Raw genomic sequence first — 18,894 nt, forward strand, 5'->3', positions numbered from 1 at the left:
AGCAAGAGTAAACCATCAGATGGACATCAAGCCAGAATACTTTGCTTGCTGCCTGAGCTGGGGGTAAGTGCCAAGGTTAGTTGCATAGAAACTTGGAAAAACAGTCTGCATGGGATATTCATAACATAGGGTAAAACCAGATATGTATGAAAAGATTTCAGCAGGTAACTCAACAATTGTATTCTAAATGTCCACGAAATCAATGAGACTAGCTCCATTTTAATGTCCCTGAGAAGACCCATGTATCACTCACAAGTGTGGGGAGAAAAGTTTGATCTTTGGAATTTGTTCTTTAAATAATGGAATGACGTCCCATATGTCATCTCATCATGGAGATTACGCCCTAGCAGATGTACGCATTTCCCTGCAAACAAAGAGTAAACAGGTGTGTGAGGTGGGTGTGTTAGGGCAGGAAAGCAAAAGGAGGAATTTATGTTTTTGACTCTAAAAATGGGAAAATCATGAGTCTTGAATATGTCATAAGAAAGAAGTGAACTACCTACTATGTTCTAGGCATAAGAGGTGCTTTGGTTAATTGCATTAAATTATATACTAACTCTAATTAATAACAGACACCTGGTAAAAACAGATACCTGGTTAATAAGGAGTACTTTTGGATAACTTGGTCTACAACTGAAGTTATAGGTCAGAAGCAAACACCTTTAGGCTATGAAATTTCATGTCTTTCCAGAGATGAGCCAGGACAACTTTTTCATTTTCTTTCTTTTTTGCTATCACAGCTGAATCTCCTTTTAACAATTGTACCTTCTTATACCAGTTAAGGCCATTTTATTGAGCTCTTTTCCTGCAACAATAACAATAATTATTTTTATTATTTTTTGCCCCCATTTTGTGTCAGCTGTATATTAACATATAAAATTTCTAATTTTCTAGTCTTCATAACAACCCTTTAAGGTAGGGCATACTTCTACTTAACAGATAGGGCAAACTGAAGCTCAGTGATATAAAATTTGTACATCACATTATATTATTATAGAATTATTTATACATACACACACAGTCTTTTGCTGAGGGTCAGAAATGCAAATGTTCAGGTAAAGATAACCTCTATCATCGAATTTTTCAGGTTCAGCATTTGCAGTGATGTAAATCTCAGGTGGGAAATAGGGGAAAATGATTGAAACCTATTTCAATCATCCATTTTCATATATGGAAACAAAAGAAAGATAATAATATGGAAACAAAGATAACCAAGAAAAATGAATATTTTACTAATGTGGGAACACCAGTACATTATTAAAGTAAACTTTTAAAACATTGCAAAGGCCAGGCGCGGTGGCTCAAGCCTGTAATCCCAGCACTTTGGGAGGCCGAGACGGGCGGATCATGAGGTCAGGAGATCGAGACCATCCTGGCTAACACGGTGAAACCCCGTCTGTACTAAGAAAATACAAAAAACTAGGCGGGCGCCTGTAGTCCCAGCTACTCCGGAGGCTGAGGCAGCGTAAACCCGGGAGGCGGAGCTTGCGGTGAGCTGAGATCCGGCCACTGCACTCCAGCCCGGGCGACAGAGCGAGACTCCGTCTCAAAAAAAAAAAAAAAAAAAAAAAATTGCAAAGAAATGGTAGGCTGATATGAAGATAAAAAATAATTGTGCTTTTCATCAAATTGAGATTTTTGTTAGTTATGAAAGTATGTTTTAAAATAAATAAAATGCTGTAGGCTTCCACAAGATGAAGCCTGTTGCTTCTTACAGTTTTTATTCCCAAGTTTAGTTTATTTGTTTTGGCTTTAGCTAAGCTTTGTGAAGAGTTGTTATTATGTAAACAGAAAAGAAGCTAGTGGATCTGCAAAGTACAAGATTATTTTTGAGTGTCCTAGAGCTTATACCACCAGACTCTGATGTTTTGCTTCAGTACCACAAATTTCACGTCTTTGCAAATAGTGCTTTCTGATTTCTAAAACTATAAAACTTTTTAATTAGCATATTAATTCTCCAAGTCATTGCCTTGGTATAAAGTATCTCTAGCCATAAATGTAAAAATATATATCTGTATAAAAATATGAGGTGACATGTAATAAAGTTTTTATTGTTATGGATTTTAGAATGACTATATTGCTCATGAATGGCATGGCCATAAACTAATTAGATGGATAGGCTGGGAAGAGTGGCTGTAAAATATGTATGATATTCTGTGACATTTTGCATAATAGCACACACAATGTTTTATTTTCATGTTCTTGCCCATCTGAAACTCAGCATTTTTCCCAACAAAAAGAATGATGGCACAATAGTCTAAAAAGTTTAGAATGCATGGAAATAAGGAAAGCATTTTCCAACCGTATTATTGTGGTTTGCAGACTTACTGTATGTGCTCTGTAAAGAAAACAAGAAAGCCAAATACATTTAGATTTTGAAATCCAACGAGAATTTTCCCAAGGATAAAACTGATAATAACTAGAGTGAAATTATTTTACATGTCAGTCCAAAATTAATTCTAGACTCTGCTAAGTGGTTGAGAGATTTTTTTATAGTGATTAGCATAGTGCTGGATGCATAGTAGGCCTACAATAAATGTTGCTTGAGTTAACTAATCTTTCATGCTTTCAGAAAACAGTTCCTGCATTTAAAAATGTTTATTTTGTTCTAATCCCATGCTTAGAACATGTTGCTATAGAAACGATTGAATGTCATTTCGGTTTCACAGGACCTCCGGATAAAGAGAAGAGTGGGTAGTTTGTAAAGCAGCAGACTTCATGTGATTGAGAGAAAGTCATAAGATTTTATGAAAAACCAGCTACAGTCACATCTACATAGCTAAATACTCTTTTACAATGGCTGCTAGGACAGAGTGGCAAAAGGCAGTAAAGCAGGGACCAGAGAGAAAACCCTTTTTTCCTTGACAGATTGTTCTTTATGATTAAAGAGATGGGGAATCAGCAGGGATTAGAAAACGCTCCCTGATTGCCAGGGGGAGAGGGGAGAGGACCTGATTAATCACAAATACTGGTAACACACTAACAGTTTGAGCCTTTACAGTACTGCAAAGGCCTTTTGGCATGACATCTGCCCCCAGTATGGCAGGATCACCTGTTTCATCACGGAAGCTGAAGAACTTGCTTCTAAAAAAAAAACGCCTTGTTTATTTTTATCCTACAGGAACAAAAGTCATGATCTATTAAGTATTATTATATTTTAGAAACTTCAGATGTCTTTATGTTCTTTTCTTTCCTTTTAAATGCCACTTAATGCATTGATTGTTAGGGTCCCACACAATTTGGGAAATATTAAGATAACTTTCTCTTGCTAGATATGAACTTTTTTTTTTTTTTTTTTTTTTTGAGACGGAGTCTGGCTCTGTCACCCGGGCTGGAGTGCAGTGGCCGGATCTCAGCTCACTGCAAGCTCCGCCTCCCGGGTTTACGCCATTCTCCTGCCTCAGCCTCCCGAGTAGCTGGGACTACAGGCGCCCGCCACCTTGCCTGGCTAGTTTTTTGTATTTTTAGTAGAGACGGGTTTCACCGTTAGCCAGGATGGTCTCATCTTCTGACCTCGATCCACTGCCTCGCCTCCCAAAGTGCTAGGATTACAGGCTTGAGCCACCGCGCCCGGCCGATATGAACTTTATTGTCCTATAACACCAATGCTTTCCTTCTGATGACTTCCAAAAAAAGCCAGCTATGCATAGCAACTAGGCAGAATTTACCTGTTAGACAGTGTATTCAAGTCATGATTTGTACTCAGGTAATGATTAGCATTCTCCATAAACACACGAGTGTAAAAACAGCTTAATCCTAAATGTTTACCAAAAAATAATCTCAAGTGAGCAGAAGACAATACAAGGAAAGCCACTTCTGTGCCCTTTTATACAACTGTGGGATAGGATTAAGAAATATAATGCTAGAGTAATGATCCAAAATTTGGTTTTCATTCATTTCCAAAGACATATCTTTGAACATTCAGCCTTCTAAAGTAGAAAGATAACCAAAGAATTCCACGATGTACATTAATTTTTCAAAAATTATTGCCCAAAATACTTTTGACATTCTTAATACTCTGAAAAGTTTTGTTTTGTTTTGTTTTTATTCTCTACTCTGAAAAGTGAAGTGTAGTTGTGCACTTTACTAGACAAAGACGTGTCTTTGATTTAGTATCATCCTGATATGCTTGAATATTAGGATGCCACCTCTAAAAGCTTTCTAAAAACGTTTCTAAAGTGTGATATACACATAGACACCTCTGAAGGCTTTTAAAATCAAGTACGGTCATGTTGGATTTTTACAGTACACTTATTATGTGCTAGGTATTGTGTTAAACACTTACTATTATCTTGTTTAATTTTTCTAGCAATCTTTAAGGCAGGCAATATTATTACTCTTATTTTGCAGGAAAACAGATGCTTAGAGGGATTAAGTAGCTTGACCAATGTCACACAGATAAATGTCAGAAACAGAATTCAAACCCAAATTTTTCTGACTCCAGAGATGCTTCTCAGGATGAAAGAAATATTTCCTCAGGGAAATCCCACATAGATATAACTGCTGAAGTCTGTCGCCAATAAACTCGAGATTTATTGCTTGCCAAGACTATTTCTAAAACTGTGCTTCCAGCCTTAATGACTTCTATACCTATAGAGTCCAAGTTAACATTCAATTTATTCCAGGTGAAGTGAAACAAGACTGATTCTGTGCTTTTATAGGAAAGGAATGACTCATGAGTAGTAAAATTTCAAACTATCCTGACCTGCTAGGAGAACTGTTTATGGAAAACGGGACTTTCAGCACTATTTCTACAGCCACTTTGGGTAAAGAGGAACCGGTTATTCTGGCTAAGATACTATTGCCCTTGTGTACAAACAAAGCCCACAGAGCTAGATGGTCTAATATAAGTAGTTAATTCATGCACAACATTTCTTGACATTCTTGGAATTCACCATAAAAAATAAAGGTAATAACTAAATCAAGAGCTGTTTTCCTCGATCAGAACTTAGTTATAAAACAAATTGGCTTCCTAACTTCAGCTGTCCCTGAGCTAAAATGCTTTACATATGGTGGTAAATCAGGAAATTAGCAATCTTCTGTAATTTGCTGTAAACAACAAAACTGGCTGAAGCTTAAAGGCTTTGAGCACCAAGTATCAATGTGAGCAGCATTTACCAATAACTGTAATATTGGTAATAAATACCATGATATGCTAAAAAAAAAAAAGTTTTTATTTTACTATTAACATTAAAATCTTCATAATCATACCCCCAAAGTCAGTATGATGTGAAGAGAAGTGCATCTGAAAGTAGTACCTTATTTACTTATGAAAAAACAGACATTTATAAGTTGCACAACATTCTTACCATACTCCTGGGCCCATGGATTTGGTTTTAAGAGGTTGATCTCTACTACTGCCTAGGAGTATTATGTTTCTACTTGGCTTCAGAGTGCTTTCCTAGAAGAAGCTAGATGAAAATACAGTTAAATATTGTTTCGGTCCGGGTCCCAGCAAGAAATAGACGGTATATGTGAAACAGTTTTATGTAAAGAATTTAAGAGGCTGGGCATGGTGGCTTATGCCTGTAATCCCAACACTTTGGGAGGCCGAGGCGGGTGGATGATTTGAGGTTAGGAGTTCAAAATCAGCCTAGCCAACATGGTGAAATCCCGTCTCTGCTAAAAATACACAAACACCCACAAAATTAGCCAGGCATGGTTGCATGTACATCTTATCCCAGTTACTCGGGAGGATGAGGCAGGAGAATAGCTTGAACCCAGGAGGCGGAGGTTGCAGTGAGCAAAGATTGCACCTCTGCACTCCATCCTGGGCAACAGAGTGGGATTCTGTCTCCAAAAAAAGAATTTAAGGAAGGGGTATTCACAAAACAGTGGGCAGGGTTAAGGCAGCCAGCCAGGGATGTTGTGGCACCTAGGAACTAGTAACAGCAGGAAGCCATTACTAGTCCTAGGCCTAAATGGGTAAGGGAAGAAAAGGTTACCAATGCCCCATGAGAGTTGGAACTAGGGGAGAAGAGCCACCTGAAAGGAACTTTAGCTGTAAAGGAGCTCACCATTGCCAATACTTGGCAAAGCAGGACCGAACAGGAGGAATCAATATTCCAGCCTCTGTCTCCTACCTGAGAATCCCCTGCCTATGTCACCAATTGACCAAAACCTTCCAGAAACCAGAACTCTAGGAATTCAGCCCGTAAAGGAGCCAGTCTCCCTGGGCACAGATCAAAGCAGAGAAGGGCAAGGAGTGGACATAGGAGAGCAAGAATAACCAGCATAAATAGACTTCTTGTCTCTGTTCAAAGAAAGAAGAGTCATGGGGAGGGAGGAAAGAAACTGATTATCCTTGTAAATATTATAATATATACAATACTAAAAAGTAAACAGGAAAAATTGTATAACATACAATAAATTTAGAATGCCAGTATCACCCATTAATATAAATCAATTTAATAACATGAAGAATCTAATAGACCAGTTAGCAAAATGACATGAACAGATTGCTTGCAAAAGAGAAAATATATACAGGCCTTTAGTCATATGAAGAATGTTTAGTCTTACTATATTAGAACCAAAGCGAGATCTATTTTTCCTAGCAAATAACAGAAATTACTTAATATAAGCAAGGAATACAGTGAAATGGGTCTTTTGTATACCATTAGTAGAAATTATAAATTGGTATAGTGTTTCTGAAAAACCATTTAACAGTAATTCCACTTTCAATTTCTATCTTAAGGAAAATAATTAGAAACATAGATAAAAATCTGCACAAAGATGTGCATAATAGTGTTTCTTATAATAGAAAAAAGGAAATGAATGTTCAACATTAATGCAATGATTAAACAAATTATGTAACATACATTTCATCAAATATTATAGAGGCATTAAAATATTTACAATTAGGGCTTTTGGTCTTACAGTAAGCAGAAATTCAGTACACAAAATTATATGTCCAATCTGATCACAACCATGTTTAGAGAAAAACTATCATAATACTAAAGGAAAAACATCAAAATGTTACTTGTTTATCTGAATAATGAAAATACGGTGATATTTTTACCTTTTCCCTCTTTATATCCTTGCCTACTTGCCAAATTTTCTGAAATAAGGATATATTCATTGTATTTATTGAATGCCATTGTTCACTAGTCACTGTTGTAGGACCCGGACATACAAAGCTCATGAAGCACAGTCTTTGCCTCAAGTTGCTTACAATCTAGTGTCTTATTTTTATATTGTAATTTCTAAAATAATAGGATAATAAAGCTATTGTTTATTTAATTAGGGTGAATGAGGGGAAGTAGCATTCAATATATTTGGTCTCTTTCTCTCGCACCACCTTTCAAAGCCAATAGGAATCCTGGCTGCCTATGACTTTAAAATATGTCCAAAATCTCATGAAATGTAAACTAATAAAGCTTTCAAGGAAAAAAAAAAAAAAAAAAAAAAAAAACCTAAGAAAACATCTTTATGATCTTGAAGTAGGCTATTGGCAAAAACATCTTAAGCAGGACACAGAAGTGTTAATTATAAATGAAAACAAAATAAGTTGGGCTATATTAAAATTAAAACTCTGTTCATCAAATCATACTTTTAGGAGGGTTAAAAGGCAGGCCACTCAGGAAGGAAGTTTTAAATAAATTCATATTTAAGATTCATATCCACAATATATAAAGAACTCCTGTATTGCAATAAGAAAAAGACAGCCCAAAAGAAAAAATGGGCAAAGATTTGAACAAGCAGTGACAAAAGGATATATGAATGACAAACATGGAATAGTTTTCAAGTATTAGTCACCATGGAATATAAATTAAAACCACAATGTAATAGTATCTCTACATCCCAGATTAAAAAGACAGATAGTAGCCAATTCTGGCAACAATGTGGAACAACTCAGCTTTCATACACACCTGGTGGAAGTACAAACTGGTACAATCACTTTAGTAAACCATTTGGCAGTATTTACTAAAACTGAATTATGTGAGCTCCATCATTCCAGAATTCCAGTACTAGAGAATCACGTACATATGTTCTTCACATTAAATGTGTGATAACCAAAATCTACGAACAATCCCAATATTCATCAACAGTGGAATGGATAAGTAACTTGTAGTATATACGTATAAGCAATACTGTCCTACAATTAATTAACTACATCTAACAACATTTATATAACAAACATAATATTGAGTGAAAGAAGCCAGACACAAAAAATATATACCATATCATTCTGTTCATGTAAAGTTCAAAAACAGCTAAAGTAATCTATGATGTTGGAATTTAGGATTCCTGATTACGTGCCGCAGGAAAAGAGTGCCTGGAAAAGGAGCAGAAGGTAGCTTCTGGGATCCTGGTAATGCTCTGTTTCTTGATCTGGCTGCCGGTTATACGGGTGTGTTCACTTCATGAAAATTCATCAAGGCATAATTTTCTCTATGTATGTTAAACCTCTATTAAAATTTACATTATACATATTATATATTTATATACACATATATTGTGTGCATGTATGTGAAATGACAACATTTCAACAAATGAAGTGTTAATGAGTTAATTGACTTTTATTAGCAATTCATAAACCAGTCAGCATCCAGTCTATAAAACAGACAAGATCTCCACTGGCCATGAGGTCATGGCCAGTGAATGGGTTTAATAGAGAACTCCACTGGCCATGAGTTGGTTTTTGTAAGGCAACTTGAGCGGGAACAAGGAAACATCTAGTGCAAAAGGTAAATTGGTTAACATCAGGTTACTAAAGGTTACTCTCCTCGTATGGATTAAAGCAGTGGGGACTTGGTTATTATGCCCGCTCAGCTCAGGTTGACTGGGCCCTTTGGATTGGTTGTTATGGATTTCCTTTTTTTTCTTTTTTTTTTTTTTTTTGTTTTTGGAAAACTGACCTTCTCCCCTAATCTCTCAGGTCGGATCTTGCAAGTAACAGCTTAGGTTTTGGTTTGGCGATCAGGAACATTAGCATGAGTGACTCCAGTTTAGGTTGGTCTGTTGGGACCTAGTGCAAGATCTTAGCCCAAATCAATAGCCTCTCATAATTTTTGTTTAAGAGTATATACACATATGCATAAACACACACACACACACACACACACCCTATATATTTCATCCAAACTGTAGCCACTTCTGGCTTCCTCTACTGTTCTCTCTAATCTAAGACTTCTGCAAAAGCTGCTTGTCCCAGTTCCACTCTTGCACCCCTGTATCTTCACCAGTAGCCAGAATGAGAATTTTAAGACAGAAGGAATGCCATGTCTTTCCCTGGCTCATAACGAGTAGTAGCTTCCCATGTCAATCCAAGTAAAAACCTCAGAGGTAACACATACCCCTGACAGTCTATATAAAACAGCCTCACTCAAACCTGTTCTTATCCCTTTACCTGCTTTATTTTTCCTTATAGCTATTATCACCAACTGACATATCATTTACTTGATTATTGATTTATAATGGCCTTTCTGCCACTAGTATGTAGGCTACATGAGAGCAGGGACTTTATCTTTCTGCTTTACAGCCCTAACGTCTAGAAAAGTGCATGGCATAAAGTAATGGAAGGATGGATGGATGGATGGATGGATGGATGGATGGATGGATGGATGGATGGATGGATGGATGGATAGATTGATTTGATTGTCACCAAAAAATGTAGAAAATAGGCAGAATATGTATTATTAACCTTCTTTTATAGGTTTGGAAACTAACAGAATGAAATTACATGAGGAAACAAAGAAAATGAAATATTTGCTCAGTGTTATTCAAGAGTACAGCCAGGTCTTCTGTTCCTCTCTCTCACTCTCCTCTTCTCTCTCTTTTTCTCCCTCTGCTCTTCACCTCCCACAAACCCACTCATGCACACAAAGACACAGGCACAAGGAAAATGAAATAAGCACAATTTTCCTCATTAATGAAAGTATGTATGTGAACTACTCTGTTCACTACAATTTTTAGCCATTTTACTCATAGTCATAAAATATGTTTTATATTATTTATGTATGTGTAAGATATATATTATATAACATATCTTACATATATGTGTGTGTATGTGTGTTTGTGGGTTATATAATCCTATTGGATTATATAATCCTATTGGTTGAGAATTAAATGAGGATGACAGCCAGGTAAAGATTTATTACTTTGGAATTAGGCCTTTTTATATAAGCCTTGATTTGTGGTCATTTGTCCTATTTGAAAACATGATAAGAAAGAATCTATTGTTTTGCTTGCCAAAATATGTGGGACCTAGGGCTGGGTTCTTTAGCATTTTGCACTAGAAACTTTTTAAAACAAAGTGAGATCTTTTTTTAAGATGCTGCCCGCATTCCAACAATAAAAAACTTTTAAGGCTCTGAAGACAAAGTTTTTGTCAGTGAATGTCCAGAAATTGTGATAGTTTCAGTCAGAAGTCTCACCTCCCTGTTCTCAGAATGAATTGTAGAGCCCCTGGAATAGACAAGGGTGTGTAAGGTTAATTGCTCTTTCTATATAGATATCAATTACCTTTTCAACGGGCTACCCAGTGGGATTTACCACTTGGCAGTTTGTCTAAAAGCTAGCAAAAAATAGGGGGGTGGGGAGAGGACTGATTTGGTTGTCAACATATTGACCCTTCAGTGTTGGTTAAAAAAAGTAAAAGTTTTAGGCCCTTTCAGTTACTAAGTAGCTAACTACACAGTTTTGTTTGGTTAGTGTTTGTTTGTTTTTTTTTTAATTTAAAAAATGGGAAACAGTGATTATGTGCTCAGCGGCTAGCATTAATATGTTTCACCTCCTCCCTCTTAGAAAACAGTAAGTATAACATCAAGCCACAACTTTAAAAGCAGATTAAATTAAAAAATGAAGTTCCAAATTCATTGAGTGTAATGAGGCCAATGTCAGATCATTCGTTCATCAAGTAGTTACAGCTTTTAATAAGGCAGAAAATTATGGTTAAAGGGAAATATGGCTTTTACTTATGAATACAAAATAGCCATTAATGTCAAGGAGAAAGCAATGCCAAAGTTTATTCTGAAACTCAGACTTGCAGATGAGCAGAGGAAAGTGTAGGGTTATAAGAATATATGTGTAGCTCCAATGTGGGAGCTCTGGCTTGCTTCATCTTGGCCACACAACTTGGAAGCTGTGTAACCTAAGGCAGGTTAGTTAACCAATCTGAATCTCACCTTCCTGGGGATGTGAAATGAGGATGGCTTTTGTGAAGACTAAATTAGGTCATGGTTGTAAAAATGTTTTATAGTTGAAATAATGTATAGGATTATTACTGTGCTATAATCATTTATTGAATCCCTTTCCTGCCTCTCTCTACCTCCTAAAGCTACTTCTGTAATATTTAACTAAAGTTGCCCCCTCATCCTTGAGGTTTGCTTATCCCTACTGTTGTAGATTAGGATATTTTACCCCAATTAAATGAGAATTTCCCATGTGTTCCATGTCTGAACGAGCCTTCTAAGGCAGAACAGAACTATGACCTTCTCTGAAACCTAAACTATTAATGTTGTACATACATAAACAAGCAGCTCCCTGAGACCTTAAAGGTAGGGGTATTGCAGATAGAAAGTGAAAAGTGGAAAATATGTCTTCTTTCCCCACCTCAGGATGGAACATTATCCCATTTTCCTAAGTATGTTTTCTTGTCCCATTTTCCCAAGTATTTTTTTTCTATCTATAGTAGAAAAAGTCACTATTTAATGAACACTTATTATATGCCAAGCACTGTGCTATGCATTATTTCATATAATCCTCACAACAGACTAATGCATTCTGTACTATTATTGCGAGTATAGACAAGAGAACTGTAATCAGAGCAATTAAGTAGTTTAACCAGTGTCACATATCTGGTAAGTGGAGAGTCAGGATTTAAACCTAAACCTACTCAATTCCTTTTCCAGGCTTTTCCTATTATTTACCTCCTACATTTCAACTTCTTTTGTGAAGAAGTTGACAAAGACATTATTTCTTTGCATGTCTGTGTTTGCCTTTCTATCCCTTTAAAGTTTCATCTTTGGTGTGCTTGTAATGAGTACAGTAGGGACCTGTAAACAAAGATGACTAAGGTGTGGTCCCTCTGCTTAAGAAGCTATTATAATGCACTGGCAGAAAGATGACAGGCGAACAAATCACTCTATGACATGGAGCAATTTGTGTGTGTGTGTGTGTGTGTGTGTGTGTGTGTAGCAGTTTTTGTGTTCTTCAACTTTAAAGTTCAGGTATACATGTGCAGGATACTCAGGTTTGTTACATAGATAATCATGTGCCATGGTGGTTTGCTGCACAGATCATCCCATCACCTAGGTATTAAACCCAGCATACATTAGCTCTTCATCCTGATGCCCTCCCTCCACAATGCCCCCATTCCCAACAGGCCCCAGTGTGTGTTATTCCCACCTTGTATCCATGGAACAATTTAAGAGGTCATAAGAGATAGAGCATCAGCCTCCTCATCTGTAACTTGGAAATTATACTCTACCTTTTAAAACTATTATGATAGAGTGAAATGCTTATGCCAAGTATATAGCAAATACCCTGACTTGTAGTAAGGGGTCAGTATATGGAATCTATAATGTGGCCAGACAGTCCAAGGACTAGAATATCAGAATAGAAAAGCAATTTGGAGCCAGATTTTGAGAACCTTGAGTGCCATTCCAAAGATTGTGAACCTTCAACTTCATAAAAACAATGTGCCAAAGTTAAGAATTATTCCAAAAAGAAATTAGAGCTGATGCTATTTTACATTACCTTTCAAAATTCATTGTAAGTGAGATGGAATTGGTAGAAGCTGTTGTAACTGATTTAAAGGAGTTTTATATTTGATGTACTAAAAGGAAAGATGATATTTTTAAGTTTGATGCCTTTTATTTTTTCTTCCACAGTAATTAGTGAATGCCAAAGGCAGCAACTGGAGGCTGTGAGCTACTCCTCTCGATATGCTCTGGGCCTCTTTTATGAAGCTGGCACGAAGATTGATGTCCCTTGGGCTGGGCAGTACATCACCAGTAATCCCTGCATACGCTTCGTCTCCATTGATAATAAGAAGCGCAATATAGGTCAGTACCCCCATTATTTCCCTTAAATACAGTAACAATGGTGGGTGTAGATCATGAAAAATGCTGTTTAATTGAGTGTTGCCATTCTGAACAGAGCAAGCATTTAACTCCAAGCCACAGGGGATAAAATTTAATGTCACATTTGGCCAGTAATAAAATACACAGTGAAACCGGCAAAGTTTTTCAGAATTTCATTCACCACATGGTTTATATTACTGAGTTCATGAAAATAGTGTCAGAAGGTTTAAGATTTCAAAATGACCCAAGTTCTATTTCTTTAATATGGATGCATCTATATGCAAATGTATCTCTCATTTGTTTCTTGGTGAAGTTTGTTTTTGTTTGTTTGGTTTGGGTATTTTTTTTTCTAATTTGATAAGTGCTGCTCTTCCACTCCCTCAGCTGGAAATTAAAGGAGAATTTTACTATGTTATGAAAATCCTTCACTTCAATATAATTTTATTGTTTATTTGCATTTCATCTGGGGGAAAATGGTAAATTTACTTTAGAAACAATGTAACGAGTAAAATGTTTCATGAGAGCTTTACTAGAATGTGATAAATCTACACTCCACCGTTTTTGTTGAAGATAGTTATAAAAGTTAGATTTGAATTGTAAGAAAAACATAACTGATTCCTTTTAGGCAAAAAGGTGAAAGTGTATTCTCATTTGTAGGATTGCAGTGATCCCTGAGATGCTGCTTTTTGTGGAATAACCATAAGGATGTAAAGTGACTAAAGCTCTTGAATCGTCCTGTCAATCTGTTATGGTATTTTATGGGACAGTGATGGCTTCACCAAGCCATTAGTTAGAAGTCTGGCTTGATAAAATCACCAACTAACATCTCTCAGCTCACCAGACCTTCATAATGATAGAACTGGGCTGGAGTATGGTTTTTATATCAGAGCTCATAATCTTAGAAAAATGTTTCTTTTATAACTTAAAACTCCCTTAGGGCTGGACTGTTTATGTTAACATGATACCACATATATGTACAATCAGCAGTTCATGAAATGCCTTAGAACTGCAATGGACTAACCATTTTTAACTCTACAACTGCTTTATTCTGAGAAAAGAAGATTAACCCTTGATCTTTTCATGTTATATGGCATGAATTAGATATTATCCTTTGTATATTTCATCATAAGATATGATATCTGTCAGGGTGTATTCAGTTGTATATAACAGAAAAAAATTTTAAACTTGTTTAACAGCATAAAGACATTTGTTATATTATCTACTATGGACTGAATTGTGTCTCCTCCATAGACATAGGTTGAAGCCCTAAGCCCAATATGGTTGTATTTCGAGATGGGGTTCTAGGAGGTAATTAAGATTAAATGAGGTCCTAAAGGTAGGACCCTATCCATGTAGGGTTGATGGCCTTATAAGAAGAACAAAAGAGAGAAAGCTCTCTCTCTCTATCCTGGCTTGCACATACCATGTGAGGACGTAATAAGAAGGCAGCTATCTGCAAGCCAGGAACACAGCCCCAACTAAGAGCCAAATCTACCGGCACCTTGATCTTGGACTTCCCAGCCTCCAGAACTGTGAGAAATTTCTGTTGTTTAAGTCACCCAGTCTATGGTATTTTGTTATAGTAGCCTGGGCTGACTAATAATACATTATCTAAGGAGAAGATTGGAGAGACTTCAGGGTTCATTGATTCAGGAACTGAGCAATATCTTAAAAGACCTAGGTTTTGTCTTTCTCTGCTCTCTTCTACTCTCAATGTGGACATCCTCAGAGGACTGGCAGCAAGATGGCAATAGCTATTGGAGTCACACTGAACCTAACAACATGCTTAGGAATGAAATGAACTATCACTGGCTAAGGATCAAGGAAATCTTGGGAGGCCAAGGTGGGTGGATCACGAGGTCAGGAGTTCAAGACCAGCCAGGTCAACGTAATGAAACCCCATCTCTACTAAAATTACAAAAAAATAGCTGGGCATCGTGACAGGCGCCTGTAATCCCAGCTACGCGGGAGCCTGAGGCAGGAGAGTCGCTTGAACCCAGGAGGCGGAGGTTGCACTGAGTGAAGATCGTGCCACTGCACTCCAGCCTGGGTGACAGTGTGAGACTCTGTCTCAAAAAATAATAATAATATATACTAATAATAATCAAGGAAATCTTTACAGAAGCCTTTTGGTCGACTTCTCCTCATGTGTCACAGACCAGAATTGGATTACTTGAGTGCTCCAAAACCAGTCACTGGCAAAGAGGGTGGGAGCAACGTGGTAAGCCTACACAAGTCCAGATCTAGTCCTGGAACTGGTACTAGGATCCTCTTTCCCTTAGTTATGAGGAGTGCTATCTGAATAAGATAGAGTTTTGTTAGGAGGAAGAAAGGAAGTACTAAATGCTGGCTTAGCAATCAATAATGTCCATTATCTCCAAGTAGAGTCACATCTTATATGGGAGGTAAAGTTCTAAAGTTGTCACATAAAAAGAGTCATGTATATTCAAACTTACCTTCAAAGTTTCTTAAAACTATATGACATTTTAGAGAATGATGTAACATCTTTCAGTAAATTCAGTGCAACTATTTTCCCAACATTCAGTAGATTTCTGTTTCTTTGGTGAAGCCAGATTAAAGTTGGTTTGGAATTGTAGGACCCAGTGATATTTTCTACTATGAAAGGCACACAGGAAGGAAAGAAATAACAGAGTCATATCTCCTAACAGACTATAAATCTGCTGTAAAAATGGAGTAGGATGGTGGGTAAAAGCACCCACAGTACAGTGCAGTAATTTATAAAATTATGCAAATTTGAAAGAGTACAACATAAAAGATTAATAAATTCTCTCATGTGATTGGAAGCATTTGAAATAATAGAATTTAAATTTTTTTATATCAACAATCATACAATATTAAAAGGAGTGGGCTACCTGAATTGGAAACCATGTTTTTGCTACAGCCCATGGTGGTGCCACTTCAGCAAGCAAAGAAATGCCTGCTTTTCTTTGACAGCTGTATGGGAAATTAATCTTCAATTATGCAAGTTTTAAATTAAGTGATACAGAATGCCAGTAATGGCATTTCATAACATAAAATCTAACTGCTTTGCATTTAAACTATTTTTTCTATCTGGGGGCCAGGATACTAAATGGGTCTAGCTGAATTCACATACTACAAATGCCCATATAATGTAACTTCACTGATTTTATTGATATTGATATTTAACTAGGACAGTAAGAGTTGTTTTTTTTGTTTGTTTGTTTTTTGTTTTTGTTTTTGTTTTTGACAGAGTCTCGCTGTGTTGCCCAGGATGGAGTGCAGTGGCAAGATCTCTGCTCACTGCAATCTCTGCCTCCTGGGCTTAAGTGATTCTCCTGCCTCAGGCTGCCAAGTAGCTGGGAGTACAGGTGCCTGTCACCATGCCCAGCTAATTTTTTTTGTACTTTTAGTAGAGACAGGGTTTCACCAAGTTGGCCAGGCTGGTCTCGAACCCCTGACCTCAAGTGATCCAACCGCCTTGGCCTCCCAAAGGGCTGGGATTACAGGCGTGAGCCACTGTACCCAGCCAGGAGATGTTTCTTTACGCCAGTAATACTACCCCACACCCTTGCTTTATGTGGGGTGTTTGATTGAATCAAGAATTAATACTACAACATACATACACAACCAATCAAACATTTGTGTTCCGTCAGGGTAGAGAAGCAATAAGATAAAGTCTGGCATGGTGGAGACCACAAAATACAGTCAGTTGTTAAGTCTTGAAAAGAGCTAGAGGATATAGAAGAAGCCTACAGATCAAGGCATAATCATTTGTTAGAAGTCAGGAATAGGTAGTACATGTAGAAAGGCACAGCCAGAACCAAAGTTTCTTTAGGCAGAGGGAGTAGATTCCAAGATGTACTAGACCCAACTTTAAGTAACAATAGTTATGAATATGCCTCAATATCCTTGTTTGTGTTTCCCAAAATGTGTTCAGTGGAACACTATTTCCTTGAGTTGCTCTTTGAAAAAGGGCTCTGTCATCAAATAAATTTGCAAAATATTACAGACGTTTATTTTGGAGAATCTCAGGACATGTTATCTTATTAAAGGATATTCCTACAGAAAAGACACCTTTTTACTTCTTTTAATCTAGAATTTCCTAAATGTGCTTGACCATGGGTTATTGTATTTCAGCACCAAACCTACTAACATCCCATAGAAATGGTTCCCAAGTATACATTTTAGAAGCACTGACTTGATGTCACCTTTCATGCTTCACACCTGGGCAGGAATTATAGGCCAGATAACTGGAGTGGGAGGTCTGGTCCTGAAGGCATCAATTGGGAAATACTTGAGATTTTTTTTAGAAATGAGAGAACCCTTGTTGCCAATGAACTCAAATCTTCATGGAGTTAAAATTTGAGAAAACTTATATTAAAATAAGGTGTTTATCATATTAGTTTTTAAAATTAGTAAGCTTGGCGTAGTGGCAAGAATTGGGACTTACAAGACCTAGATTCAGATTCTGCTTCTGAAAAAATGCTACTTTTGTACTTTTGTATAGGCCTTGTATTTGTAATGCTAGTTTTTGTAGTAAACATACCCAAAACCTTTAATGGCCTGAACATGACTGAGGTTTATTTCTTGCTCATATAAAGCCCAAACAGGTATTTGTGATTGGTAGGTAGCTTTCTTCAAAGCTTTATTTAGGAACGCAGGCTCCATCCATTTTTCTGCAAACTTCATCAGGTAACTAACAGAGTCAGTGTACTCATAGACATCAATCTGTGGATGGAAAGAGGATGGAGGAGAGCCAGAGGAGTTTTTAGAGGTAAGCCTAGAAATGGTGCACCTCAGGTGTGCTCACATTCTGTTGGTTAGGACACGGTTATGTGACCACACTTATTTGGAAGAAAAGCTGGAAATGTAGTCTACCTATATATGTAGGAAGAAAAAGTGGATCTGGTGAACATTTAGCCAGTTTCTACTAAAACATTTGGCATAAATCATTCTGTAAAAGGAACAGATTAGACCTGTGTGAATGATAAATAGGTTTCAACACAACTGAGAATCATTCAGTAAGTAATTGCCACCTGGGACAACAACTAAGAATGATTCCCAGGCTGGGTATAGACTCAGTAGAAAAAGATCTGCCAACAATTAGCAATGTCTGTCATGTAGAGGACATAAGGAATAGTGCCACAAGTGAGATACATTTACTTCTGAAGAAGATCTCTGAGCTCCATCCCAGGATCTTAAATTTGAAGTTAGACTGTCCGGGAGTCCAGACTCAACTCAGCACCACTGACTAACTGTGTAACTTTGGGTAAATTAAACTATCTGTTGCCTCCTTAATAAGATGAGTAAAATAATACCATACCATACCAAAGGGTTACTGAGAATTAAATGATTTGAACATATGAAGAGCTTTGCTTGGCATTTAGAAAGTAAGTCAGTATTTATGGTACCTATTATTATAATTAACAATTCCAGTCTTCAATTTGGACATTATAGTCTCTGAAGCAAAGGGCATAAATATAAAAATCTAACTTAGGTGAATGCAGCCTCTGTTACCAGTACAGATAGGAGTTAGGGCAGCTTAAATAAATAAAATGAGTAAGCAACCCTGAAAATGATTGATCAGAAATTTAGCATTCTTTCCTTGTCACCATCTGGAGGAGTGTTAATGATCAATAAAATAGCCAATAGGCAGCAATCTGAGGCGATTAAGGCAATCTGAATTCTAGAGATGTGATGGCCAATGGACATAATGACATAGTTTTCAATATCTTACCAAAGAAAATAATCCAACTCATCTTAAAAGAAGAAAAGCAAATGAACAAACTTAGAGTTTATTCATAGAGTTTATCCTTGCAAGAATTTTATTGTTAGAATCTCTGAGTAACAAACACTAATATATAATACCTTTAATGGCTGTTTTGCA

At 36.8% G+C, this 18,894-nt stretch overlaps 1 protein-coding gene across 1 annotated transcript in view; it reads left to right on the plus strand.

Moving 5' to 3' along the window:
- Window positions 1–304: 304 nt before the first annotated feature.
- LOC116268633 (renalase-like) overlaps window positions 305–18,894 on the plus strand; it is an 85,633-nt gene continuing 67,043 nt past the window's right edge. Inside the window, exons 1-2 of the mRNA XM_031651923.1 lie at window positions 305–377; window positions 12,834–13,007. Coding sequence (XP_031507783.1) covers window positions 305–377; window positions 12,834–13,007 — 247 coding nt within the window. The remainder of the gene's footprint in view (window positions 378–12,833; window positions 13,008–18,894) is intronic.

This window comes from Papio anubis, chromosome 11 (assembly GCF_008728515.1).
Source record: "Papio anubis isolate 15944 chromosome 11, Panubis1.0, whole genome shotgun sequence".
NCBI classification, from domain to species: Eukaryota; Metazoa; Chordata; class Mammalia; order Primates; family Cercopithecidae; genus Papio; species Papio anubis.